This window comes from Lingula anatina, chromosome 6, assembly GCF_051362555.1.
Source record: "Lingula anatina isolate TDL-2025a chromosome 6, LinAna3.0, whole genome shotgun sequence".
In the NCBI taxonomy this organism is placed as follows: Eukaryota; Metazoa; Brachiopoda; class Lingulata; order Lingulida; family Lingulidae; genus Lingula; species Lingula anatina.
The window spans coordinates 6,449,134-6,476,808 of record NC_141772.1 but is presented as its reverse complement, the minus strand read 5'-3'; the positions used below and the strand labels follow the sequence as shown (position 1 = coordinate 6,476,808).

Sequence of the window (27,675 nt, the reverse complement as noted above, 5' to 3'; positions counted from 1 at the left end):
AACTAGTAATAAGTGGAAGACAGAACAAAGATATCTTATTCTAAAGTGTTCTCCCAACTACAATGTATCATTTACCATTGGTCACTTGTTATGATCAACTAACTAAACACATTATGGATATCGTAGTTGACAGACCATTCTATCCATCACAATCTCTGTCCCATAGACGAACCTCAAATTGAGAGTATTTTCCCCTACAACCCAGCTACAAAGTTTGAAGTATTCAAAGTATTTTCAGGCCCGTAGCCAGCAATTTCAAAAGGGAGGTTCTTTTTCTGAAAAAGTGGACCTTTTCCCATAAAAACTTCATGTACCTAGATCAAATTTTACCCAGAGTGGACCTTTCCCAGCAAAAGGGGCGGTTCTTTCGAACCCCCCGAACCCCCCTGGCTACGGGCCTGATTTTCCATAGTTTTTTCATTAAAATTATAACTTTTATAAAAACATTGCATAAAACCTTTTTCCAACCATGCAAACTTTCATTATTTAGTACCTTAATACATAATTGAAGCCCACAACTTACCTGGTTGATTAAATGGCTTCTCAGGTGGTTTAATGCTTAAGTTCAACTTTTATAGACCTACACAATGTTTTCATGCATTGACACCAGTCTAGACCTAAAGCAGCCCGGGTTACAATTGCTCCTACACATACCATTTTAATGTGATGACATTATTGAGCCATCAATCACTTAGCTTATTGTCATAGAAATAAATCAGTCTCTAATATAATCAGAACTCAAGAGTCATGGAGTGGCTATTGCACTTGCATAACCTCACAAAATTAACACATGCTTCAGCAATCGCTGATAATAGTTTAAGGAGGGTTTATGAAACATTTCCTAGAAATTGGTTTATTTCGAGGACACCACTCCTATGTCTGACATTCAATGTTGCGTGTTCTCTTTGTGGGTCAAAACAGTGCTTACAAAACCTCTAATTGCATTCCAGACAAATGGTTCTCCTACATAAGTGACAAGTGGGGGCCATTCAGAATCGATGATCCGAGTACTAACTCATCTTCTGACTAAATATGGCTGACACCACTTCAAAAGCGATGCTGCTAATTCCATGATGGCCTTCCCGCCTCCACATGCGCTGTAGCTGAAGGGGCCTGGCAATTAAACCTTGGAGCCAAGATTCAATCCGTTTCATAGTGTGTGAGGAGGGGGGGGAGGAGACCATTGGGAATCAGCGGCATTGCTTTTGAAGTGTGTTCGACCATATTAAGTCAGCAGATCAGTTAGTACTCAGATCACCTATTCTGAATGGCCCCCATACCCTTGCTTTGTTAACAACCTGACATTGGTTTTATGTGGCTGACAAGCTGACAGTATTATTTCTTTGGTGACAACCAGACATTGGTCTTTCTTTGATAACAACCTGACAGTGGTTTTATGTGGCTGACAACCTGACAATATTATTTCTTTGGTGACAACCTGACAGTGGTTTTATGTGGCTGACAACCTGACTTTAGTGACAACCTGGCATTTACCTTACTTGACAGCATAAAATTCTTCTTACTTGTTATGGGTGACCACTCGAAGGGGTTCTCACGCCATTTTTCCTGTCTGGTTGACAACATGACAGCTCTTACTTCTGGGTATCATCCAGACAAGGTTCTTGCTATTCAATAACAAAAATTATTAACCCCATAGCACAATTTCCCAATATTCCTACTTTCTGAGTTCTGAATCCTTGAAGATGAGACAAAAGTACACAGAACAAAGACAAATAGCTGGCAATACTTAATTGGTACAAGGCATTGCAATCAATCTTCAATCAATCATGGAGAAACGGTCTTCCTTTGATGCTTTTTATGTGTAATATCATGAAAGCATACAAGTTGCATCACAGCTAGCATAGGTCAACAACCCTCAGTCTTTACCTACACTTTATTCACATGGGCAAAATTTTTTTTAAAAGGGTGATAACATGATTCATTCATAGCAGAATAAAATCATAGAGTCATTTTCAAATAGGTATATTACTGAGATATTGTGCTTTCATATATATGAATGATATAGAGGCAGTTGTTTAGTGTTACACATTGCTGGGTCAGGCCAAACAAAGGCATTACCAATTTCTTTTCATTCTTACTAAAAATACCACATGTCCCTAATGCAAAGACAGGTTCCCCAATACGGCATAATGCAGCTGATATGCTTATCACCAGTTATTATTCTTTTTTCCTCTCAAACAAACTCTATCAACCACTTAACAAATGTCATAACACTCCACTCACTGCTTAAAACTCATTCAGTCCATGGATATTAGTCATAAGCTTAAGCCCATACATATCAATAATGCTATGAACTGATATGTTTTGAGCGGCTCTGCCATATAGTTTATGCTACAGGGGCCTTCACTCTCTTTCACAAGTTCCCTACAAATTCAATTCCTGTTGTTAAGTTTAGTGGTTGGTTATATCAAGAGTGGAAGAGAAGAAGGTATGTTTTGCCTTTAAGAGTGCATTCAGAACAGCTGACTAAGACCCCATTCCCATAGATTTTAGTTCGATCTATCCCTGTGGGGAGTCTCACTAGATTACTGTCAGCTTAGCCGGCTTAAGCGTCTATCCCCCTACTAAAAGAAGGGGGTAATTAACTATGGCGTGCGCTCGGCTGACTGTAATTTAGCGTGAACCCCCAGGGAGTTAGGTCGATCAAAATCTTCATCTCTGGATCGATCTAAATCTCTGGGAATGCACCCTAACAGATCCGCCGATCAAATACTTGAATGCTTGTGGCGCAATCCCTGCGGGGCATCTATTCAGTGTCTAATCAGGAATTAGGCAGCAAGCTTTTTAGCGGGTCACCATATTTGATCCCCGGATTTGTTAGTCCACTGTTTTGAATGTGCTCTTAGTTGTCAATCTCTCAAAAAAACACCAATACAACTGTACATGTCGCTAAGATATAAAGCTTGTTGTGAAAAGGCCAATAATATTTTCCCTGGGATGTAGGCTTAGACCCCATTCCCACAGATTTCAGATTGACCTATCCCTGTGGGGAGTCTCACTAGATTACTGTCAGCTTAGCTGGCTTAAATGTCTGTCCCGCCTACTAAAAGCTGTAAAGGGGTAATTAACTGCACTCGGCTGACAGCAATTTAGCTTGAACCCCCAGGGAGTTAGGTCGATCTAGATGGATCGATCTAAATCTCTGGGAATGCACTCTTAGACTGGTCAAGTCTGAATGACAACCAGCTGAACAAAACTAGGTATTCTAGGGACCAGGTTCACCAAAGCACTTCTGCCAAAAGTTGGGCTTTAAAGTTAAAAAAAAAATCATTTGGTATTTTTCAATTCAGGATAAACCTGCAGCCCTCATCATCATCATCATTATTAATATTTATATTATTATTATTATTATTACAAAAGGGATGCAGAGACTGAAAGTATCTTGCTAAGTTTGCAGCTGCCCATTCACAATGAAATAACTGAGAAATGTGGCACAGCATGACTGCACCTTCAGACATAAGTAGATATTGAAACTAGTCCCTCAATAACAAATCCAATCTAACACACAAAATTACATCATCCCTTCTTATTACAATCTCGCCTATGTCCGCACAACAAAAACACTCAATAATCCTGACTTAATAAAGACATGGTAGGCAGCATAATAGATTCTGGCAGCACATAGACAACTTGATTACAATTCAGACTGTCACACTGCTCTCATATGCAAGACACCTACAAGGCAGATAGTTTCATTTTGGGTGAAAAATGAGAATCATTTAAATGTTTTAGATTATTGATTAGTGCTGCCATCTACTTTAATAATGACTGACAGATCAGTATAAGTATCCTTGCAGTGACATGCATGACAATTCTGACCAGGGAGTCATGGGTACATGGGTAGGATAGGCAGAAAGAAGTGCAAATAAAGGCAACCTTGAAATTGATTGTGATCTAACTGTTATTTCTTTTGTGATAATCTGACCTATTCCTCACTTGACAGCAAAATATTATTATTACTTGTTATGACAAAGGCAACCTTGAAATTAATTGCGATCTAACTGCAGTTAGTGTGCATATGTGCCTGCGTGCACATGTTTATCAATATAACACGATTTAGAGCTAGGCACCCAAAGGCCTGTGTTTTGACAGTACCCCTTGTTGTAGTGCAGAGGACGCATAAATAACAGGCCTACCCAACTACCAGACTCGACACATAAGGAACCTGAATAAACCAGTATAGCGGACCACAATACCCGTTTTCAAGGTGTGCGACAGATCGCATTTCGGAGTATCATACCCCAGAACAAATTCTGTAGCATGACCACAGGCTCATCCTGTCAGTGTTCTGACTGATACCCCCAAAATGCGAACTGACACACACCTTGAAAACGGGTAGTGTGGTCCAATATACTGGTTAATACAGGATCCTTATATGCCGAGTCTGGTAGTTGGGTAGGCCTGAATAAGTAAAGGATAGCTACTTGGGCTTCTTGCCTAGAAAGTGCATGGTTAGTGTATAGATCCTTTGTGCAGGCGGTTCTAGTGGTGATTGTGAAGTAGACTCAAGAAATTATTGTGAAGGTTGACTCCTGGTTAAATTTTATAATTTTATAATAATGATAATTTTTCTTCAGGTAATTTAATTTTGATACAAATATTCCTTATCCCCATGGTGTGACTTCTATATTGCGAAGCAACTGTAATATTTATGACTGGTTAATACAAAGATAATGGGCTTATAACTCAATAACTTTGCTATGCCCTCTCATAGCAATGACCAGGGATGAGACTACCATTTAGTACGAAGTTTGAAAATATGGCGCGGGTCCCGACCCATCCCCCCCCCCCCAAGTTTTTATTGCACATATGCATTGATCTCAAAAATGACATTTTTGGCTCCCAAAAGTCGGAAAAGTCTCATCCCTGAATGGCCCTTGACAGCTAATGTGTGGTTTAGTAGATGGTCTGCTTGAGGCACATGCAGGTTTAAAAAACTCATCAAAGGACACATTTTCTGGTCTAGACTCAAAAAATCACGTCATGCAATGTATATTAGATACACTTTTAATTATTTTAAAGCCACAAAAGAACTCAAAAACCTGCTTTTCGACCAGTTTTTCCACCCTACACTTGGATCAAAATGGATTCAGATTTGCAAAGGTAAAGCCCACTGTATACATGTATGTAACTTGCTCTACTGGATCAACCAATGCTCAGCACAATGAATATGGCTCCAAAAGATAATCATCATTAATTCCAGATAATCTAGAGTGGATTCTTGTAATGAGAAATATGGTTTATGTCCATACAGTCAGCAGATACATAAAAGCTTTATCTCTAATCTGGTTCCTAGTGGTTTTCTGATCAATTAAATGCCATATCCATTGTCTAGATGGACACGGTAATGATTCATTGATCTGAAATAAACACACTAGACGGCCGTGTAGAATTGAAACACCATTCAGCTACATCACAAAAACATTTCGTTTGTACTGTCAAAGTTAAAAAAAAAAGAAGCATGAGACACTTATGATATCCAATAAGTGCATACAAAGAGTATCTTGTGAAGACAATTTACTTTTAAACAGGAACTATGTTCCACGTACTTCATAGAAAACATACAATATTTATGTATCACTAATTAAACCAGAAACACTCATCTAACACTCCTACAGACAAGAGCTGACATGTTTTCCCACTTGTTTCTCAATAAAACAGGTGAATAATTTATCATATTCTGTTAAAACTAAATAATTCTATTGTAACAGAATGAGAAAATTAACGTACCTTCCCTGTTCCTCAGCTGGCTATACATGTGGTTAGTAAATAATTTATCTAGTTGACTAGCTTGCTAATAAGCTAATAAAGTTTCCCTGCTAGTTCATTGCAGAAGACTACTTAACCTGCTATTTAGTTGGTAAATGAGCTAGTTTGTTAGGTAGGCGTGTTGAAAATAACAAAAAGATTAAGAGAACATATCTAATCTGTGAATAATTAGGCTTTTTTTATCAGTCCAAGCTCTATCCAAAAACAAATCGCCATACCAGTCGTCATAATCTGTGATCTTGATTTACAACCAGTTTATGAAAAAAAAAAATAATGATAAATAAATAAATAAATAAATAAACAAAAAAAAATAATTTGCTATCATAAAAACATTATTTTGCCGATTTCACTTTTATCTACCAATAACTTCTGGATAGAAAAAGATCTGCTCCTTTCAATCAAAACGGATCTACATAGCACATCAGTGAGAATTACAGATATCAGTTAATCTGCTTTCACAATAACCAGAAACTGCAAATCTTACCTCTCCAGCGATATTGAGTTCCCATTAAATCCGGTTTTAGTTCTTAAACTTCCTTTATCAGAACACTTGCACATATACCAATTTTGTCAACTATAACATCTGTGGCAAGGCAGTGAAGTAATGATCCAGTGAAGTCCTGCTGGAGCCTTTCGCTTCTGAAACTTCCTATATCACCGCTCTTCCACGCACTGTTCTTGTCTGCAGCAGAATTAATCACTGTGTTAGCAGAGAATCCGTATGGCCTATTATGACACTTATGTATCAGCCAGTCAGCAGGAAGATAATCACCTTCTTCGAGCTTCCGCCTAAGCTTTTAATAGATCTTGGTCTCAAGGGATGAGCAGATAGGGATTGGTGAGCAATGCATTTCGGACAGGTTAAGGCGTTTGTAAATATCGATGCCTCCTCATCATCCATCATGTTTATTCATCTATTTCTTTATTTATTTGTTCTTTTAATAATTTATTCTATTAAAATAAAAAATTGAATGTGCCTGTTGTATTTTAAAATTAACCTACATGTATCTTGAATCAGAATTATAAACTGAACAATATAATGACTTACAAATGATAGAGAATAATTTAAATGAATGGAGAAATCTGTCAAGTCAAAAAAAGCACAATTTATGTTACAACTTCCTTTTAAAATTTTACAACATAAAAGATGCAAAGTACACATATTGGTTTATGAAAATTATGATGTTACAGGAAGCTGGACCTGAAATTTGTTCCAGAACCAGCAGCTTCTTATTGGTTTCCAAAGAAATGGGCATTTTAGTCTCTTGTGCAACTACGATAAAAAAGTAAATCATTTCTTTAGGGGCTAATCGAGTTTTCTATCATGAGGCATGATGTCTCGACCTTTCCTCAATTAACCCTTTATTACATGACTATTTGGATGTAAGTGCCTGAAGTTTGACTATTACCTATTACTTTGGGAGGTGGGGTTGGGGCGTGAGAGGGGGATGGAGGGTGGTGGCAGTTAGTGGGGGGGGGGGGGAAGCATTAGAGGTTGAAGTAATATGTCATGCATCATAGGTAGAAAACAAGTATTGTCTCTCTAGAAAAAATGACTTTTTTTTTCAAATTTTGACTTCATACCTTGCGGTTAGTTTAGCATGATAAACAGCATTGTGATAAGTTCATACAGAGTTGAAAATGTTAGCAGCCAGAAGGAGCATTCAGGACAGTTGTTCTCTAGGGTGAAAATGAACTTAGTATACCTATACCATGCCATATATCAGCCGACTTAGTGAACATAGTTGGTTTATGTCTTCAGCACTCAATTAAATAGGCAGATGGTGGTACCCAAGAGGGATTATTCTGGCTCTCTAATCTAATTACAATTTGTTAATATACACTTGACCAAATATGTTAATATACATTCAACCAAAAAAAGGTTTGGAAACCTTATTTTGAATAATTATAAAATTACCATATTATGATATTTTTTTTACCAAATATTGATGGATAATGCACCCACCATTTCTTATTTTTTTTATAAACACTGCAATACATTACATAGTTCTTTTTAATAAATGAAAAACAATTTCATTGTCTGAACTTTTTTGGTTGAGTGTATATTGAACAACTTATCAAAAGTGAACTGTGGATACACCTTCATTTGTGTTATATATCGACACTGATTTCAATGACTTCAATGACATGTAGCCGCCTTGTAATCTGATCATCTTATGACAGAATCGGATATATCGCTTCTTACTATCAATTATTGTGAACGTACCCTTTTCCTTGATTAACCTAAATCAAGCTGTCAGATTGGAATCATCTGTCCTTTACGTCAAGGCCATTCAGTATATTACATAGTTTTTAATAAATGAAAAACAAGTTCATGTTTCTGAACTTTTTTGATTGAGTGTATACTGAACAACTTATTACCTTCATTTGTGATGTATGACTTCAATGACATGTAGCCTTCTTGTAATCTGATCATCTTATGACAGAATCTGTCATATCTCTACTTATCGTCAATTACTGTGTACCATCCTACAACAAGCTGTCAGATTAAAAACTTCTGTTCTTTACATCAAGGCCATTCAGATAAGAGATTATGCAAGAGTATTAGATTCTAAAAAAAGAAAAAATAGAAAGGTTGACGCAAATTAAATTGATTCTTCCTCTCCTTTTTCTTTTGTTCTTTAAATGGGTGTTTCTAAATTTTTCTAAAACTAGAAAAAAGAAAGGTTGAATATTTTTTTCTCGATTATTTCCTTTCTTTTTTTTTCTGGAAACTTGTAATATTGCAATTTTCAAATGACGTCTTTCATTTAATATGTATTCCCTGAGATGTTATGTGACAGTGGCGATTAATATTTAATGGTGTTTTATGGGTGTATTTTGATGAAATGTGAGTAATTTCTCTCAATATATGTGCCAAATAATACACTTGTTGTCACCCTCTAGCAATTAATATGCCTTGAAGAACTTTCATTCACTCTCAAGGTGTTCTGGCATAGGGTGACAATGTATTATCTCACACATATCACGTCTGTTATTAGTTAGACATCCTAACTGTCGTCATCTAATCATCAATTATTTAACACCAGGAAAGAAGTCCGTAAACTGGTCAGAATGAATGTCACATATTACCATTCAGAGTCTTCTTCCCTAATTAAAATAATGAGAATATGAATCATTTCAAACTGTTCATGTCCGGAGCTGATGAAAATAATCAATATTTATATATCCTCAAATCAGAAGGCACTGGCCTTGCTAATAACATTCACCAAGAAGAGATATTGAAGAGATATTACACTTAATGGGTGATATGTTACATAAGTGTCCAACAATCAAATACATATAAGAACTGTTTTGGGGATGTGACCAATTTCACATTGGACTCTCTCTGAGCAAATGTAATGGGCTCTACATTAAATAAAATAAAATTCCTTATGCTCTAAACTGAGAGAGAGAGAAAGAGAGAGAGATTGACTATTGCCTGCAAGAAATATAATTTTGACAAATATAATCTACATAGATCCTTCAATTCATAACTGATAGTCTATGTGAGCTCTAGAAATGAGGATTATTAAGCACCTTTTTATCATCATTACACAAAAATCACCAAAAAGCCTATTTCACCCAAAAAATAAGTTGTTGACTTCATTACACATTTATCTAAAAAGGAGTGTATATTTACCACTTGTTATGACTTCTATTCTAGGTAAACGCACAGGTTGACCACTGAAATGAGATTGCAATTATTTGATTACTTCCCTCTGACAACAACAACACAGATCATTACATTAATGTCTGTTGACACTATATGCAATTCGCGGGTTATGGGGTGTGTTCTTCATTTCATCAGTCATACATAATTCCATATATGAAAGCTTTTATGTAAAAAAAAAAATCTTTAGAACAGGTGCTGGGTTCCACTCAATTTGATTGTCAATCTTCCATCTTTTTCTGGATTTCACTTCAATAACGTGACATTGACAGATTTTGACAATAATTATCATTGTTGGAAATCACAGAGTTACCAGTCAAGTAGAAGGCCACCTGGAAGTTATGTAGTTGCTCTGTTAACTGGCTGACAACTAAAAATGAACTAAGACATCAAATGTAATTGTCAACCTTAAAAAGATCTCAACATGAGTAAATACATCATGATATCTATATGAAAATAACACTGAATTCAATACTTTTAACATATTCAACACATTATACACTGATCAAAAAGCTCATAAAATAGAGTTGATTTAAGAGAAATATATCAATTAGAATGTATCAGAAAAAGTTTAAATTTCACCAATCACATCATCAACCTCTGATGGAGAGTTATAGTCTGCTCAGAATGAACTAGCTACTGCTACTTACTCATTCTAAGCAGGCCTTACAAAGTGAAAGTGACATGCAGCCAAGTATATTTAAAAATGATTACAAGCAGGCATTTGCAGTCACACAAAAAAAAAAAATTTTTTTTTTGATGGCTATTTATATTTACTAATTCTAAAAATCTTTTTCTGTCCAAACATATAACTGACAAGTTGCTATTCAGAATTTTTCAACGTTCTAGGATTTTTATCACAAAGCAATCTGTTGTAAAATAAATTAGAAATTACTGTGCAACACCAATAATGACCACTCTAGACGTACAATTGAAAATAGAACAAGCCTCCTTTTGTGCAAACTTCTCGTGGATAAATGTTTTTCAAGAGAAGTACTTTAACACGAACAGTCATCCTCCATAATAAAACAAAATAACCCATTAGGAAAAGTGATCCAGAAGGCCACTGATCTCTTGGCATGACCCAAAACCCAACACGATAATAACAATAATGAGACAGATACTTCTGAAATCAATGGTTAAAGGACACTAAATACAGTGCTATCATTAAAATCGCTGAGGCCACTGCTCTTTAACATTTAGAGGATGAAGACCATTAAAAATGCAAAAGGCCATATAGCTGACAAAAACTTGCCATTACGCACTATGGTGGACTTTAGCCGAGATGCTAACCTTACTTAAAGCATCAATTGCACCTGATCGCAGCAAACCGATGTTTGCAGAAAATGTTTTTTTACCTCCACATACTTTTAAATTGGTGTCATAAACCCATCTTAAACACTATAAAGCATTCAGTGTCACAGCCTATAAAGGCCGTTGGTTTTGCTGTAGTGGCCCATTTCCTTGTATGCATGCGTCTAAGCTGCTACAATGGCAATACAAACAGTGGCACTGAAATTACTTCCGCCATTTAGACAGTGATGTCTAATACTTCAAAAGAAATGGTCGTGCCACAGAATTAAGGCAGAAATTTAGTTGTTTTTCAGTACGTGAGAATATTATGTGTACGTCTAAATGACATCAATTCTGTCAATGAGCCCTTGACCTTTTTTCTTTTTGTTTACACATAGGCCCCTGTTATATATATAATTCCCCAGGTCTCTAGCACTCCAATAGCAGCGTATAAGGCTTGGAGATACTGAAGTAAAGCTGTACATATGCTCTTCACTCATAAACCAGATAACGATAGTAAAAAACAAATTAAAAACCTATCTGGAAATACGTTGAGTAAATATGGCACTTTTGCAACTCCAGAGAACAATACTTAATCATCTCATCTGGTAATTTGTTGGAATGCATGTTGTATTTTTTGTGATAATATTCCATGACATTTTAATACATTAATGTTACATTTGGTTCAATAGAACTTAACCTTGAAACCTTGGAAGAGATGGAGGAGACAGAAAAGTGTTTGTTTTTAAACCTATTGCGATATTTCTTCAAAGAGCCTTGATCACGTAACTGATCTTTCATGTCTCAGAAGTAGAAAAACATGTTTACTCTCTTTACAAACAATATGTTACCTTCATTCCACAATAGACAAGAAAAAAAATTCTATGAAAGAAAAGATTGTCACAAACAACACTAATGTGGCAATTATCAGGTATGTGTTTAAGAAATAAACCAACACGGATGTCACCTTTCTTTTTTTCTTTTTTTTATGACCTTTCACACTCAGTAGTGATCTGACACAAATGAGTATACAGTAAAATTTACAATAATGAATGATAAGTCCTACAAAAGGTTCATGTGGATTAATATAAAATCACCAGCAGACCATAATCTAATATCCAAAGCAATCCATCATTGGGCAAACAGATCATGAAACTTTCGAGATGCATGTCTGTTTAATACATCAATTTTGATAATGGACAAACAAAATGAATGACTCATTTTTTAGTGCATACAAATTGATACACAATGTCAAACACACTGATAAAATAGAAAAAAATTATTTACCTTAAATTACAGAAAATATGATCTTAAATGTTTCTCAATTTAAACATTCACAGCTAAAGCATTGTATAAATTGCATAATAAGCAAACTGATGAACTGTTAATTTGATGTCATACACTGTTTCATGCATAGAACGATTTGTCACACATGACACATTGTAACACCTAGCACAATGTTGCACCTAGCACATCTGACACAATGTTGCACCTAGACAACAGTGTACTCAAACCAGAGCAGAAAAGTGTACAACTGTTTTTAGACACCCTAAACATATGGAGACTATACTGACTATTTCAGTCAGGAAATGAATTTGGCATCCTTATTTCAAAACACCGTGTCACTTCATAAGTGCTGCCTCACCTTGTACAAAATATATAAACAAAGTCAAATCTAAACATTCTCAAAAATCTACAAACAATTTGATTTCAAAACTGCCAGGGATAAGAATAATAGCTTCGCATATATGAATATATCTCACTGTACAAAATGTTGCATTCCATCATTCAGAAAATAGATATTTCTCAAGATAAAACAATATCTCTAAAAAAAAAAAAAAAAAAAAACTCATGCAAAATACCTTACACAACTCACAAAAGAACCCTTGTGTCATATAATTTTCCAGGACATCAAAAGGTTATTGACTATTTTAAGACCTAACTGAGTAAACTGGATATTCAACCCCGCTGTATTGGGTACACTGGAATATCACGACTACATGAAAGGCTAGATCTTTGCTTTTCAGTTCTCTTAATGAGACATGCCAGCAATGACACGAGCAAGGTTTGAGAAACTTGTTAGCAGGTTTTCTTCAAAGGTTGTAAATATTTGTATTCCCATGCTGTTACATGACAAAGACAGAAAAGAAGCTTGTTTTTCATCTGACCCTGACATAGGATTGATCTTAATTGTACACATACGTCAGTTGTAAACATTGATTTTTTCCCCTTTTTAGTTGATGCTTAGAATGGATACTTCCTTGATATGTAACTTGCGTAAGAAATAACAGTATTCTTTTTTACCAACGATGATCTACTATAATAATAATAATAATAATATGTATCAATTCAAGATACTACTCCTGATACATCTATTTGCACAAATGACCTAGTGAGGCTTCCCCTCGTCCGATGCTTTTTTCTATGAATCAACATACTCATCCGCTACCCTACAATATCTGCTACCTGTGATACGGCAAACATATTGTAAGTTTTATACCATGAGAGATTAATTTCTGCTTTTATTACAAGTTAACGCCTAGGTTTAGGACAAGGTGTAGCAGGGATTAGTGATTATGATCTGAGGCAATTTCTTTCAATTGATCACATTCACAGGTTTAAGAGCACATTCAGAACAGTGGACTAACAGATCCTCAGAACAAATATGGCTGACCCACTTGAATACTTGTTGCGTAATCCCTGGGAGAACAATTCAGTGTCTAATCGAGAATTAAGCGGCAAGCTTTTTAGTGGGTGGCCATATTTGATCCGCGTGTCTGTCAGTCTGCTATTCTGAATGTGCTCTAACTATGGAAACAACTATTGGGATTATACAACATTATAACTTACAAGAGCAAGATGTTCCAGGTGTGCTCAATATGTCAAAAAAAAAAAAACAACAATTAAGACTGAAAGTTTTTTCTTGTCTACTTTGACCCAAGATATGTCAGGCCACTATTTCAAAAAAAAAAAAAAAAAAAAAAAAAAAGTCAATTCAGATTAACACACCTCCTGGCATTGAGTTCAATACAAAAAAGGTGGCAATTATATCAGTATGTTGGAGACGAGAGGTGGCGGGTTAATCTGTTCTTCTGATTAATTCATTGCGAATCAGCCCTATGTTAATGTACTTTGTGCCCTAAAAACTGAAGTAAAACTAGAAACCCCAAGACTTCTAGATAAAGGCGGATATTAATCTCTTCCTCTATCTATGTAGATCAATGTAGAACAATATTTTCAATCGGAATGAGTCCATCTAAGAAACAAATCGTGAAAGGTTCACCTGAAGGAGCAATTACGTTAATGTCAAAGAATCAGGATTTCCAGGAAAACAAAACACAACAAGTATTTGTGGTAAACCAAATGACTTTAAGATCTCCAAGTTGTTTTCTTTGGACATGTCTACTAGAAGGGAAATAAAGGAATTTATCGATAAGGGTCAATTAAGGTATTGTCTGCATGATTTCCTGGCAACAAATGGAATTTTTAACATCTTTTCTTTTTAGTTCCTATCCAGAATCATTCAATCATTACTGCTTCAATTCAATCACAGTGACCATAAACATCACATAAAATTAGATGAACACAGACAACCTTGGATATATCTACTGTATGTATGGATGTGATAGGGTGCTGAATGTGTTAGATGAGAATGTTGCATTGTGGGATGGCATGTGGTAAAGCATGTCCAAAACCAGCAATTTTGGGGAAAATTAGAATTTATTACATTTCATTCAATGAAAACAGACATACTTTAACCTTTTATAACAACTTTCTCATTTTGATTACTTTCGACATCCAGGTGTGTCTTATATAGCAATACCATGCCCACTTCTGTCTCCCATGATGCAAGGCTCGTAGAAGTATACAATGATTCCTTTTTGGGAAAGTAGGTAATGCATCAGTGTAAAGAGTGAATTTCTCTGATCCATTCTAGAAATGGTGATTCTTAACTCAAAACCTTCTGAACTATGACTGTCTGAACAGCAACTCCCATGGTAGAGATAACAAAAACAGATATCTAAATGTAAGTGCATCCATCTGTCTACATTTTACTCATCCAATTTCCTGTATGTATTTTACAAAACAAAAAGAATCAATTTCCTTGAAACCATTCTTTGAATTTTGAAATTTCCCACTGGCTTTTAAAGAGCTGCTATCAGTATAGGTCAGACAGTGCATCAGTATACACCATGATAATATTCAACAACAGACCTGTCACTGATGAATATAAATCACCAGTCCCCTGGGACCATTACTGCCATGTCTTGTCCTGCACTTCAATTATAGGCTGCCGAGTAGCAATGGCAATTTTCTGAGCACTAAGCATTAAATTTAGCTTCTTAAAGGGACCGTATGCAGAATTTTGATGAGATCAGATATGATTACTTAATTTTTCCAGACATCCTCAACAACTCTTCAGTGCTTCTTGACCAACACACTATGGAGTTTCAGGTTCAGAAGTACCCCATAGTTATACATTTTCATGGCCACATTTTTTTTTAATAGGCCTAAGATAAGTGAATTGTAACACGACTTATTTTATGATGTGAATAATTATTTAACAACTACCAATCTAGGACACTCCAAGTTAATCCATATACCAAAACATACATAATTTTCTAAATGAAAACTTTTCTATTTTGTAGCAAGTATATAGGGAGTCAAGTAGCTTTAACTGTCTGCTGGGCAGGAGCTGAAAAGAAGAGTTCTGGAAGATATATTGCAGGACCATTGCACACAGTCATTGCAACATTAAATGCTCTGTTTACATGCCAAAAGAGATGAAAATTTGCAGCAGATCTTTAGCTATAGACGTTCTTCGTAATTTATTAGTTTGAATCCTAAATTAACATGCCAAAGCATGATTTAACAAAAGAAGTCTAGGAGAGGCAGCATGAACTTGTAAATACTATAATACCTGGAGTCTTTGCAAAAGAAATCAATACAAAAAACAAAATCAGGTTAAAATGGGTCCGTGGGCTTTTTCTGGCGTATAAATCAATGGGTGTGTCCACAAATGGAGTATGTGTTTGTACTTTTTTACGTCTTTCATCCTTTAAGTAGTAATAAATAAAATAAATCTAAAAATAAATAAATAAATACAATGTCTGTCAATTTATTAGACAGTGCTTTTACAGAACAAAAGGAAAAAATTACCATTGGCGGTTTCATTTGGAATTTTAGATTTGTAGAAAAACAATAAATACACACAAAAAAGAATAAAAACAATGACTGATTCTCATCAGAGCATAAAAGCCATATGGAAACCTTCAAATGATATCTAAGTACATCAATAAACCATCATCAATGACAAACTCACTGAAAGCTCAAATACTTTACCTGAAAAGTTACTAAAAAATCAAATTACTTAAAAATGAGGACAATCAAAGTTATTATCCACTTTCAAAGTTGATGGGTATCATCAAAACCAATGGCTGCCAATGGGGAATATTTTTCTATTGGCCATAAAAAAAGGAAATAACAGTGCAAGTCATTACAGGAGACAGCACAATATCCAATTTGGGCACAGAACAGATTGTTCCTGGTCAAAATGGCAACCCCCCCCCCCTCAAACTCTCCCTAACTGGCCTGATCCATAAGAGAAAATACTGTGAATTTACCATGTGACATCAGACATTAATATACTAAAATCACCCCTGCTTAATTTTTGCTTTAATAAATCTAAATATCCTATACATTTTGTACATCATTTTTTGTTACATCTTATTCAATGATAAATTGAAAAAAATATAAATTGAAATGGTCTTTTCTTCTTTTTTTTTCTGATCCAAAGTAGGTAAATAACTTAAAGCATTTGGCAAAAATGTCTTTATAATCTAGTCTAGCACTTGTCAGGTATTTCTAATCTTAAGTAGGTGTATGGGTTAGGATAAATCCTGCACATAGTCAAGAGCATTAAAAACACTGGTATTTGTAAATGAATGAAACTCATTTCTGATATACCTGTGCACATAAAAAAATTCCAGAAATTCAACATTCATTCGCCTAGTATACAATTCTTATATATGAAGTGCACAATGGTTTTATGAAAATTCACTTCTCTTTCAATCCTCATCCAGGGCAACACTAATAAAACCAGATGTATAAAAACAAGAAATCAATGCTTCCAGTCATTCCTAAGATTCTGTAATCTTGCAGAAATTATAAAATAACAATGCGAGGAAATACATTTCCTTTCAAATTCAAGCAGCAATCTATAAATGAAACAGCCAATGGAAGGAAAGAAAAATGGATGACAAAAAACCAATGATGGCAGGCAGATATTATTAGAAACAAAGGAAAGTGACATTCTTCTCCTTCTGCCAATCAAGGAAACCCAGCGAGTAACTAACACAGCATAATTGAGCAAACCACTGACATTTAAATAAATGTTTTTCCTTTTCCGTCCAACGTAAATCTCATTATTCAAGATTTATACTAATTGCCCATATTCCAGATGACAACCTAGCTTCCTACTCGTCATCAGGATGTAAAGATAGATAAATTCAATATTGATGCATGTTTAATGGCTGTTTGGGTACCCATTGCGTGATTATTTTACATTTCCCAACAATGTCTACACGATTAATCAAACACGTCAAAGTTGGTCTGATGTTGTCTTCCTGATCTCATTATAAAGAGAGCTCATACAAATCCTCAGCATAATGACTTATCTCCTGTGTGCACAATTCCAAATGAGTCAAGACTGAAACATTATTTGCAGTTGAAATAAAACATTGCACAATAGCGCAGATTTCACTCGTGACTTTTCTTTTAGGATCTTCCACTAGTAATCACCTAATTGAACATCAAGACAAATAAAACTATAACAGAAATGATATTTTCTAATCAGAAGTGAAGATCCTTAAAATTTTCAGACAATGTGACATATTCACAGAGAAAACACTATACAGAACACATTTACTCATGAATTTGCTGACAGCCACTGCGACCTTTTGAAAATTACTTTATTGGTAACAGTGCCTTTGGTAGTTTTCAACTTAAATACCATCAACTGTAAGATGAAACTGCCATTGTCAACGCTATTTCCTTGAATAACATCTAAAATACACATTGTCAAATACATCCGAGACGAATCACTAATTGGAAACATTAAAGAAAGATCATCCTGTGAATTTACCATCAAATACATCACCAAGTCAGATAATTAGTATCACTTTGTATGCAAAAGTGATACACATTACAGGGAATAACTGATTAATGATGTAAATAGAGAAGGCTCGTGCAATGAGTCTGCATTACTTTACTCCATTTATCTCAACGGGTAAGATGATAAATGCTGCGGTATATGCTCAAATCACCTTCATTACCCAACAAATTAACATGTAAATACCTTTTTCAATAACATTTCATTTAGAAGATGCTGTTAGAATTCCGTAATAAACTAATTACTGATTCAGAAAAGGTGTCTTTATAATAAAACATTTTGATTAAACTGCCAGCATACAAGAACAAGAGTAAACAATACGAAAAATGTCTACTCTTCTTTTCTATTTAAGGAAAACCCAATAAAAGAAAGCTAAAGAGAACACAAAATACAATACAGCAATCTTGATGCAAGAAATCATTTACCATATTCAAGTCTACCGCACAGTCTAAGATATAGATTTAGGAAACCGTGCAAGGCAAAAAAAATAGTCACTTACCTAATATGATCGTAGATGGTGAGACACCTGCCCGAGTCTTGTAGATATTGCTGTAGAGTCAGGTAATATCTGGGGATGCAAATCTACTCATCTCCTGTCCTCACTTAAGGCCCGATTTTCTCGTCTCGGTTGCATTTCTGAACTTTGATTATTGAATTGCCATGTGCCATGGGGTTATTACAAAACCAGCTGGGTCAATACTATTAAGATGTTGATTCAATGTCAAGTGTAATGTGCAATATAACTGAATCATTAACAATAACGTTTGCATTGTTAAAAAACTCATATTCTGGGCACTTTATTTTTCTTTGGTTGTCCATTCGATATATTAGGTCAGAAGGTTGGATTTTCCCATTTTAAAGCAGAACTGACTGACTAGCAACAAATTATTCAGACAAATTACTTCTGAATCAATATAAATTTTCAGCTAGGCAAATAGACCAATGTCAAAAGAAAGAGTTCGGAACCAATGAAAATTTTGAAATAAAATCCTTCCATCTTGTATGCTGGATTTTAAACCCATACACAGAAAAATGTCTTCATAGATAACTTTTCCAAGAAATTTTGGAGCAGGTGAAAATAAAAAGGACCAGCAGCAATCTGTGGTTGCCAGTCACCTATTACGTAACTTTGACTGCGGGAGTCAGATTTTCATGTTACACTGGTATGAAATACCAGCAAAGGACTAGTAGTTCTTCCAGAGTTTTCAAAATGTCTGATACACATGCACACACATATTTACATATTCACTCAGACATTTACATACACATTTACACATGCACATGCACATGCACACTCTTACCGTGTCCAGTGGTGGCTACCCCAGGGTCATCTGGATCTATGGCATACGTGTTTCTATTGGATAAATGATCCTCCACCATGGGGTCCCAGTTCTGCAGTTCTGCTGTGGGGCTCTCACTCCTCTTTTCCAAGGGGGCCAAAGCATTATTATTTTCTCCAGGGTTTACACTTTGCTCTGATTCCATCAAGATATCCTCTGCTTTTTGTGCTTGTTCTTTGCCTGTAAAAACAATGTATTAAATTTATTAACAATGTATTATATTCATTAAATTTTTTTAAAGCTTTTTTGGTGCAACAGAAAAAAAAATTGTGATTTGCCATACTCAAAAGTAATGTCTCTGATCTGAAGAAACCTTATACACTATACTGAAAATTTCTCACCAAAAGCGACACACTCCATTTCATTAACCATTTAACACAGTCCATATTACGTTTTTAAAATGATATCTTTCTCACACATGCACATTCATATGTACATGATCATTGTTCCCATAATAAAATGTTACCTCTTAAACATTGTAACGCCTAACAAAATGTCGTTTTACATTTTGTAACACAACATTATAGTCCATATCACCAGCTTAACATAATGCTGCATGACTGTCATATATCAATACCAAGCATATATATATATATATATATTATGTTATGTGTTTTACAGTTTCAAATTAAATACAACCTGGTGTGTTTTGTTTTGTATACATATCATACCAAACCAAAATGTTTATTGTAAAATGCTGAGGAACCAAAAACTTATCTTATGTGCTACACGCTGTCATCCCATGGCCAAAGTTAACATTCACTATCACACCAAACACAATGCTGACATAGACTATCACATCAAACACAATGCTGACATAGACTATCACATCAAACACAATGCTGACATAGACTATCACACCAAACACAATGCTGACATAGACTATCACACCAAACACAATGCTGACATAGACTATCACACCAAACACAAAGTTAACATTCACTATCACACAAAAGACAATATTGACATAAACTATCACATCAAACATAATAATGACAAACACTGTCACACCAAACACAATGTTGACATACACTGTCACACCAAACACAATGTTGACATACACTGTCACACCAAACACAATGTTGACATATACTGTCACACCAAACACAATGTTTACATACACTGTCACACCAAACACAATGTTGACATACACTGTCACACCAAACACAATGTTGACATACACTGTCACACCAAACACAATGTTGACATATACTGTCACATCAAACACAATAATGACATACACTGTCAAACATAATGCTGCCTCACTGACACATCTAACACAATCTTTATCCATACTAACCAAAGACTTCAGACTTGGCCAGTCCTCTTCTCACTAGTTCCCCATTAACCCAGACATCACTTGGTCCACTTGAGTTCAACAGTATCAAGTGTAAGGACTGCTTGCTGCTTGTGGGGCTAAAAATATTAAGTCATTGGTTTTCTTGAGTCAAACCTTACTGCTGAAATATTTCAAACATTGTCAATGCATATAAGGTGTAAATATATGTTGATGGAATTAATGTTATGACACCTACTTTCTGTGAATTTAATGTCTCCAAAACAAGCTTGGGGATGTGCTTTTGTCAGAATAAGATTTCTGGTCAAAGATCCTATATTGAAAATCTCTCTGGAAATCACATCCAGAATGGGCAATTCTTCCAACATATCGAACATATCCTAATTAAAATTTCTAGTTATAAATCTACCTCTGCGCTTTGAAATAGAAGTCATTTACATAGTTTCATGGAAAAGTAATGATCATTCTTCACCATCAACACAAAACTCTTTTTAAGCAAAATTTGATCTTGATTTTCAAGTTTACATTGACGGGTATCTATTTTTTTCTGTCGGAAGACGGTCAAAAATGTAGGATGGATCAACAAAGATAATTAAGAAGTCTGTCAGAAAAATATCTCTGTATCCACCCCGCAAAGATATCAAATTTGCTCACAAGGGCTCAACTATGTATCCCAGCAGCACATCATTGTAACCAGTCATTTTCTCAAACTCTTTGACAGTCTCATATCCCCATCCATCTTGGGTAATCTCTTGCTGGTCATCTCTGTTCTCCACTGGAGAAATATCGGCCAGGTTACACCGCCAAGCCAGTGGTGGAATTCCAAAGAATTTTGGCGGGAGTGGATAAATATATTCTCGTGGGATCCACTCCGAGTTGCCATAGTCTATGTACAGAACTTTGACAGCACAGCACTTGGGAGTATCATCTGTACTAGAAGCGGTGGTGGATTGGGACTCTTCAGTATCTGAACTGGTCTCGTACCTCATCCCCAGTACCTCTACTCTGTAGAATTTCTTATCATTCCTGAAAAATAAATCCAAGTACTGTATGAATCTATCACTGGTGGGACTAATAATTTGGGAACTAGTTATTACTAGCCTATAAAATTTTGGGCAAAATATCTTAATGTGGTTCACTTTAAACACACAAAAAAAGAAAAAAAATTCACAAAACTTTTATACTTTTTAAGTGGAAAAAAAAGTGTGCCAAACAGAGAAATGTACTGTCATGATGTCAGTTGACTAACCTGTACAATGCACAACAAATGTCATGCTTGGCTGGTTCATCTCCCTCAAAAAACTTCATTAGCACAGGGAGATTAATCTTACTGAAATGGTCATTCAGCTCGTCCATCATCTGGTCCAACATGACTGACCTGGGGGTCACAAGATGGACGTAGAAATGATTCGGTGACTCGATGTGCGACATCATCATCTGCAGGCAACCGTCCTCTGGGATGTCCAGTTGCTGGTCAGGCAGCACCCCTTTGTTAGACTTTGGACTCTTTAAGAAAGTTGGCGTTGTAGCACGAGGAGTGGAAGACCCAGGGCCAGATGGAGTTCTAGAACACGACTGAGCGAGTGTCATGGGCACTGCTGCTGCAGAATGTTGACCAAATGTTCCTGTCCTGTCTTGAGGTGGAGTCTGTGGCTCCATCTGTGTGGAACATGACTGTTTCACTGGGGTGGTCTGAGATCTGGATTCCCCCTGATTGGGTAAACTATCATAAGATGTCTCTGTTTTGGAAAGGTTGCTGCTTGCAGAGTTCTTTTCTTTCGAGGAAAGGTCCTTCAACAATAGTGATAAATCAACAGCAACTTTTGATGTATCTTTATTAGGGGTTATTACTGTTAAAGGGGATCTTGCAGTTTTCTTTTTCTGTCCATCAGCTTTTTCTGCCATGACAGACCCTTCAGCTATTTTTTTGTTTGCTGGCTCTGAAAAATGCTCTACTTCACAATCTTCCCCCAGGCCTCCAGTTGCAGTGCCAAGTTTTGAGGAATCATCCTCTGTGTCATTTTCTGACAGCCAACTTTGAAATTCTTGCTGAAACTCACAGCTCATTGGCAGCCTTTCTGGAAACCCCAAACTCTTGAGCCTTTGCTGAGGTGTAATGATTTTTTCTGCCCCCACTGATTTAACTGAAGAGTCAGGTACATCTGAGAATTCTCTTTCCTGATCCTTTCTTGGTGTCATTACAAATCTATCTTCTTGCAAATTGGGATTGGACTCCTGAGAGGCATTGGTGATCTGTCCCAATTCAAGATCAGCTGCATTGGCATTGGCATTTCTAGAGGCTTCAATCTCCTTGTCAAGTATTTCATCAAAAGATAAATCAGCAATCTCATTGGCAAGATCATCATCGTTATACTCAAGTTGAGGTTGCACAATTTTCTCCCCGATGGGTTGCACTTTGGTTTGACCTGAAGGCTCTGTAGAAGGAATTTCATTGGCTCCATTTTCCACTTTGTCAGTTTCTGTCTCAACCTGCACAGCAATTGGCTTCTTGTCTACAACTAGGCCTAAATCAGATGGGGAGGTTCTTGTGTTGGTGTCAGCCTTTCTTGCTGTGTTGGCTTCACTACTTTCAGACTCTGTATTTCTGTCACCAGACTTTGTATTTCTGTTACCAGCTGCAGACTCTATATTTCTGTCACCACTTGCAGGCTCTGTATTTCTGTCACCACTTGTGGGCCCTGTATTTCTGTCACCATTTGGGGGCTCTGTATTTCTGTCACCACTTGCGGGCTCTGTATTTCTGTCACCACTTGCGGGCTCTGTTATTTTGTCATCACCTGCCACTTCTGTATTTCCGTCACCACCTGCAGACTCTGTATTTCTGTCACCACTTGCAGACTCTGTATTTCTGTCACTTTTTTCACCCATTACTTTCCTGTCACCTTTTGAGTCTGAACTAAATTCACCACATTTACGTCCAAGTTCTGCACCTCCAACTTGGTTCAGTTCTTTTGACCCAGCACCAGAGGTCACTGCATTTGGCACTACAATTTCTGCTAAGGAAACCATTCCATCTGGTTTCTCTTGAGTGTCGTCTGCACAAAACTGTAAATTGCTGCCCTCTGGTGGCACTAACACAGACGACTGTGAGGGAGCACCTTCTTCTGCTGGAGAGTGAAGAGGTGACTTAGGAAAGATATAGGAAGCAATCTCAGCATTGGACATCATTTTGGCAGCGTTATACTTTCTCATCAAGTCTCCGACACTCTCCATGATGCTTGTGATGGGTCCACTGACCATGCCCCCTGTGGCCGCAGTGACCGGTAGTGGTTGACCAGGGAAGTGGAGCTCCAGGAATAAAAGAGGACAGTCTGGCTCTTTGGATATGGAGGCATGCAGGATCCTGTTCTCCACCAGGCGGAGAAATATCAGGTTGTACTCTGAAGACCATACACCACTGCCATCTGGTGGCGCAACCTAAAACAATGAGAGAACAAAATTACATGAAAAAAAAAACAAAATTCAATCTGTGGCTTGCTTAGAGTACATAAACCATGCACAGTCACAACTAACACATCAAGTGCCTGGTTTCATTAATTTTTTTTTTGTATTATTGACAGCACCTATGTAACAAATACTTATTATTGATTTGCAAGCACTCTATTTTATAGTTAATACACGGCAATAAATCATACATTTTGAGGTGTTCGTAATAATATGTTCAATCAATTACATAACTATACATCATACTTAGGTCAAAAGAAACTAGGTATCGTGTGCAAAACATATCAGACATATCTAACAAAACAAATGCAATGTCACATGTGACCCTGTTTCCACTAGCTCTTATTAATACTGTAGATTGTTACATTTAAAATCTAAGGCAATAACAACTAATAGTAACAAAAGACTTTGTTACGTCAAACAAGATGCACCACTCTGTGACACTAAACACAATGTCAAACCTTACACAGTCACATCTAACACAATGTCAAATCTTACACAGTCACACCTAACACAGTGTCAAACCTTACACAGTCACAACTAACACAGTGTCAAACCTTACACAGTCACACCTAGTACAATGTCAAACCAAACATTACACTAAACACACTGTCACACCTAACACAACATCAATCCAATTTGACACCAAGCACCCAAAATCACAATTCATAAATATACATAATCACACAACACGTATCGATCACAGTGAATCCAGCTACCTGTGAGAGAGCACAATAGAAAGCTTGGGTTGGAAGTTGGGCAAAGTCAGGAGCCAGGTGGCGGACTCTGTCCAATGGCAAGCGCTCTCTGTTCCCATAATCCACATAGACGACATCAACTTCGCCTTGGCTACAACCATCTTCTGGCCTGGCATCTACAAATACAACAAATAACTATTAATTTTTAATGTGATTAATGCCCATCTCTTTTAAAAGCACACATTAATCCCCATCTCTTGTAACAGCATACATTCATGCTGATCTCTTTTAAGAGAATACCTTAATGACTGTCTTTTTTAAAGAAATAGTACATTTACATCCATTTCTTGGAAGAAAATACATTAATGCCCAACTCTTTTAAGAGAACACATTAATGCCCGTGGCTTGAAAGAGAATACATACCCCAGACTTCCATGACTTTGGCTCTATACCAGCTGTTGTTATGATTGTATTTGGCACTCACAAAACTGCCCATTGTAGGCAAACTTTGCAGCTTATATTCTTCATGTCCCTTTTCATAGAAGACCCTAAATTGATTTTTAAATTACTTTGAATCCAATTACCACTTTATATTTTTTTACTGATATTAAGACAAAAAAAAAACAAAAAAACATTTGGCACATTCCTCTATCTATTCTTCAGCATCAGAATGTGCTGAATGTATGAATATCGAAGAATGCAATTCAAAAATAAATTTTTTTCCAAAATTAATTTTAAATAATCTGTTACAAATCTTGGTCAACTAGGTTAAACAACAGGCTAAAGAACTTTTTAAAATCTCTTAGTAGACCCATAGGAACACAATCACAAGAACACCTACCACATTCTGGTCTCCAGTTCCTCTGCCTCAGAGAGAGCTGGCTGTGCCCAGAAAAACCAGGGACTTGTGACTTCTGTGATAATAACATCTAGTGAGCAGCCTTCCACAAATGACATGGTAGGAATAATGCACTGACCCAATGGCTTTGCTAACTGAAGTGAAGACTGTTCAAATCAAAATTACTTTACACTTATTAAAATGTATAAACATCATATATGTCCACGTATGAATCAGTATGATTGAAAAATAGGCATAAATAGAGTAAATGACCCATTGCAATATTAATGAGCTTCACATAAGAAAAAACCTAAGCACTTATGAAGAAAATGCCCAGATAAAAGTTACCAAAGTAGCTTTAAATGCAACATACTAAAAATTTACCTTTGATGTAGCACTAGAACCTGCACCTGTACTGGTAGACCTACTGTCTGTGTCACCTACTACATCCTTTTTACTTTTACTTCTTTTCTTCTTCAGTGTTTTCCCTGCTGCTTTCTTTCTTTGTGAGCCCTCCTTTGTATTTTTTGTTATATTTGAGAGAGAAGTTCTGCTGGTATCAGATGCCTCTGAGGGAGCTTTAAGACCAAGCAGTCCATCTGAGTTTGTAGGTGGGATGAAGGATGCTGAAATATTGGCTACAAAACTTTCTTCCTTTCCACTAGTGGCTGATGTAACAGAGTTTGTGTTTTGTTCACTGACAATCTGTGACAGAACAGTAGGTGCACTATAGGTGACAGCACTATCTAGTGGTACTAGACCTGGTGGTGCACTGTAGGTGGAAGCACTATCCAGTGGTACCAGACCTGGTGGTGTACTGTAGGTGACAGCACTAGTTTGTAGTGGTTGAGAAGAGTTCAAGATAGCAGCACCTTCCAAATGTTGATCATGACAGGCTCCCTTACTGCTGGAGATTTCGGTTTCAAAAGCAGGGTTCTGATAAACAGACTCTGGGTTTTCTTCTGCAAATATTGTTGAAAAAATATAATATTCAGAACAGAATGTCATTAAAACATTAACATTTCTATGATGAATAAGTTTTACTCGGCCATACACAATAATTCAAATTATACTTTAAATTACACTTTTTTTCAAAACACACAAAAAGAAGACATATCCACACATGAACTGTGCATTCCCCATGTATAAGATGCAACATCTACCTCATCAACCTGTAAGAGTAAAACCTGATTTACTTTGAACATCCAGGAAAATCATGAAGTTTAAGTTTGATAAAACATGTTATACAGTACAAATGTATGGTCACAGCTGAAAAACCAGGACAATAGGGTCATCAACAATACCACCTATAGTTTTAACTATAAAAAGCCCAATGGATAAATTCATGAGCAAAACATTCATAAAGGTTTAATTTCTTACCTTGTTCATCAAGGGTCATTGATGCAAGGAACAGAGCATTTCTGCACTTTTCCATTTTCTGCATGACAGAGGCATACTTCTGCAAGAATTGTGACTTGTCTTGGACTTCCAGCAGAGCCCGTCCCTAGGATGACAAAAAACCCCTCTAGATATGTTCAACTTAAGCTGACCTAGACTTCACAGTGATTATTCTGATGTGGTTTTCAATGAAAAATAATAATTCAATCAAGTACACGTCAACGACATCTTAGACCGAAAAAAGACTTAACTGGTGTGTCCAAATGACCAGTTTTCTTAGCGACAGTTTAGAATGTGTTTTATCAACTTAGTTTATACGAACTAACTTTATTCCCACTGCATTCAGTGATAGTCCGGGGCTTCCCATGGGAGTTAGTTTCTGTGTATGCATGGGGGTGGGGTGTCTGAGATTAAGTTGTTCTCTGAAATGACTTTATGTAAAGTATGGCTCAAAAATTTGCTTTGCCTTAGATTATTCTGTTTTAAATAAAACAAAACAGAAATAATAATAATAATACTTATGGTATTGATGAATGACCTTACATTTCTGCATACAGGCCCTGTAAGGTTTTCAATACAGTTCACTAGATTCTTCTGCAGGTCCTCTATCTCACCGAGTCTCTCCATAACCTTCTTCTTTCCATCTTCCCACATTTTATTTTTTCGGGACATCTTTGTCTGCAAAGATTAAAATAGGGGAAAAACTATCAAC

The 27,675-nt window shown here is 36.2% G+C and overlaps 1 protein-coding gene across 3 annotated transcripts in view; it reads right to left on the bottom strand.

Moving 5' to 3' along the window:
- Window positions 1-27,675, bottom strand: part of LOC106178356 (uncharacterized) — a 54,969-nt gene that overhangs the window by 26,880 nt on the left and 414 nt on the right. For 2 of the 3 annotated variants that reach the window (XM_087015883.1, XM_087015881.1), the window contains exons 2-11: window positions 27,507-27,641; window positions 26,946-27,069; window positions 25,950-26,527; window positions 25,569-25,732; window positions 25,151-25,275; window positions 24,749-24,903; window positions 21,814-24,002; window positions 21,219-21,590; window positions 20,568-20,683; window positions 19,229-19,447 (exon numbers count right to left, since the gene is read on the bottom strand). In XM_087015883.1, coding sequence (XP_086872009.1) covers window positions 19,229-19,447; window positions 20,568-20,683; window positions 21,219-21,590; window positions 21,814-24,002; window positions 24,749-24,903; window positions 25,151-25,275; window positions 25,569-25,732; window positions 25,950-26,527; window positions 26,946-27,069; window positions 27,507-27,635 — 4,171 coding nt within the window. In that variant the 5' untranslated portion in view covers window positions 27,636-27,641. The remainder of the gene's footprint in view (window positions 1-19,228; window positions 19,448-20,567; window positions 20,684-21,218; window positions 21,591-21,813; window positions 24,003-24,748; window positions 24,904-25,150; window positions 25,276-25,568; window positions 25,733-25,949; window positions 26,528-26,945; window positions 27,070-27,506; window positions 27,642-27,675) is intronic. The other variant, XM_087015882.1, reaches the window with a different exon arrangement.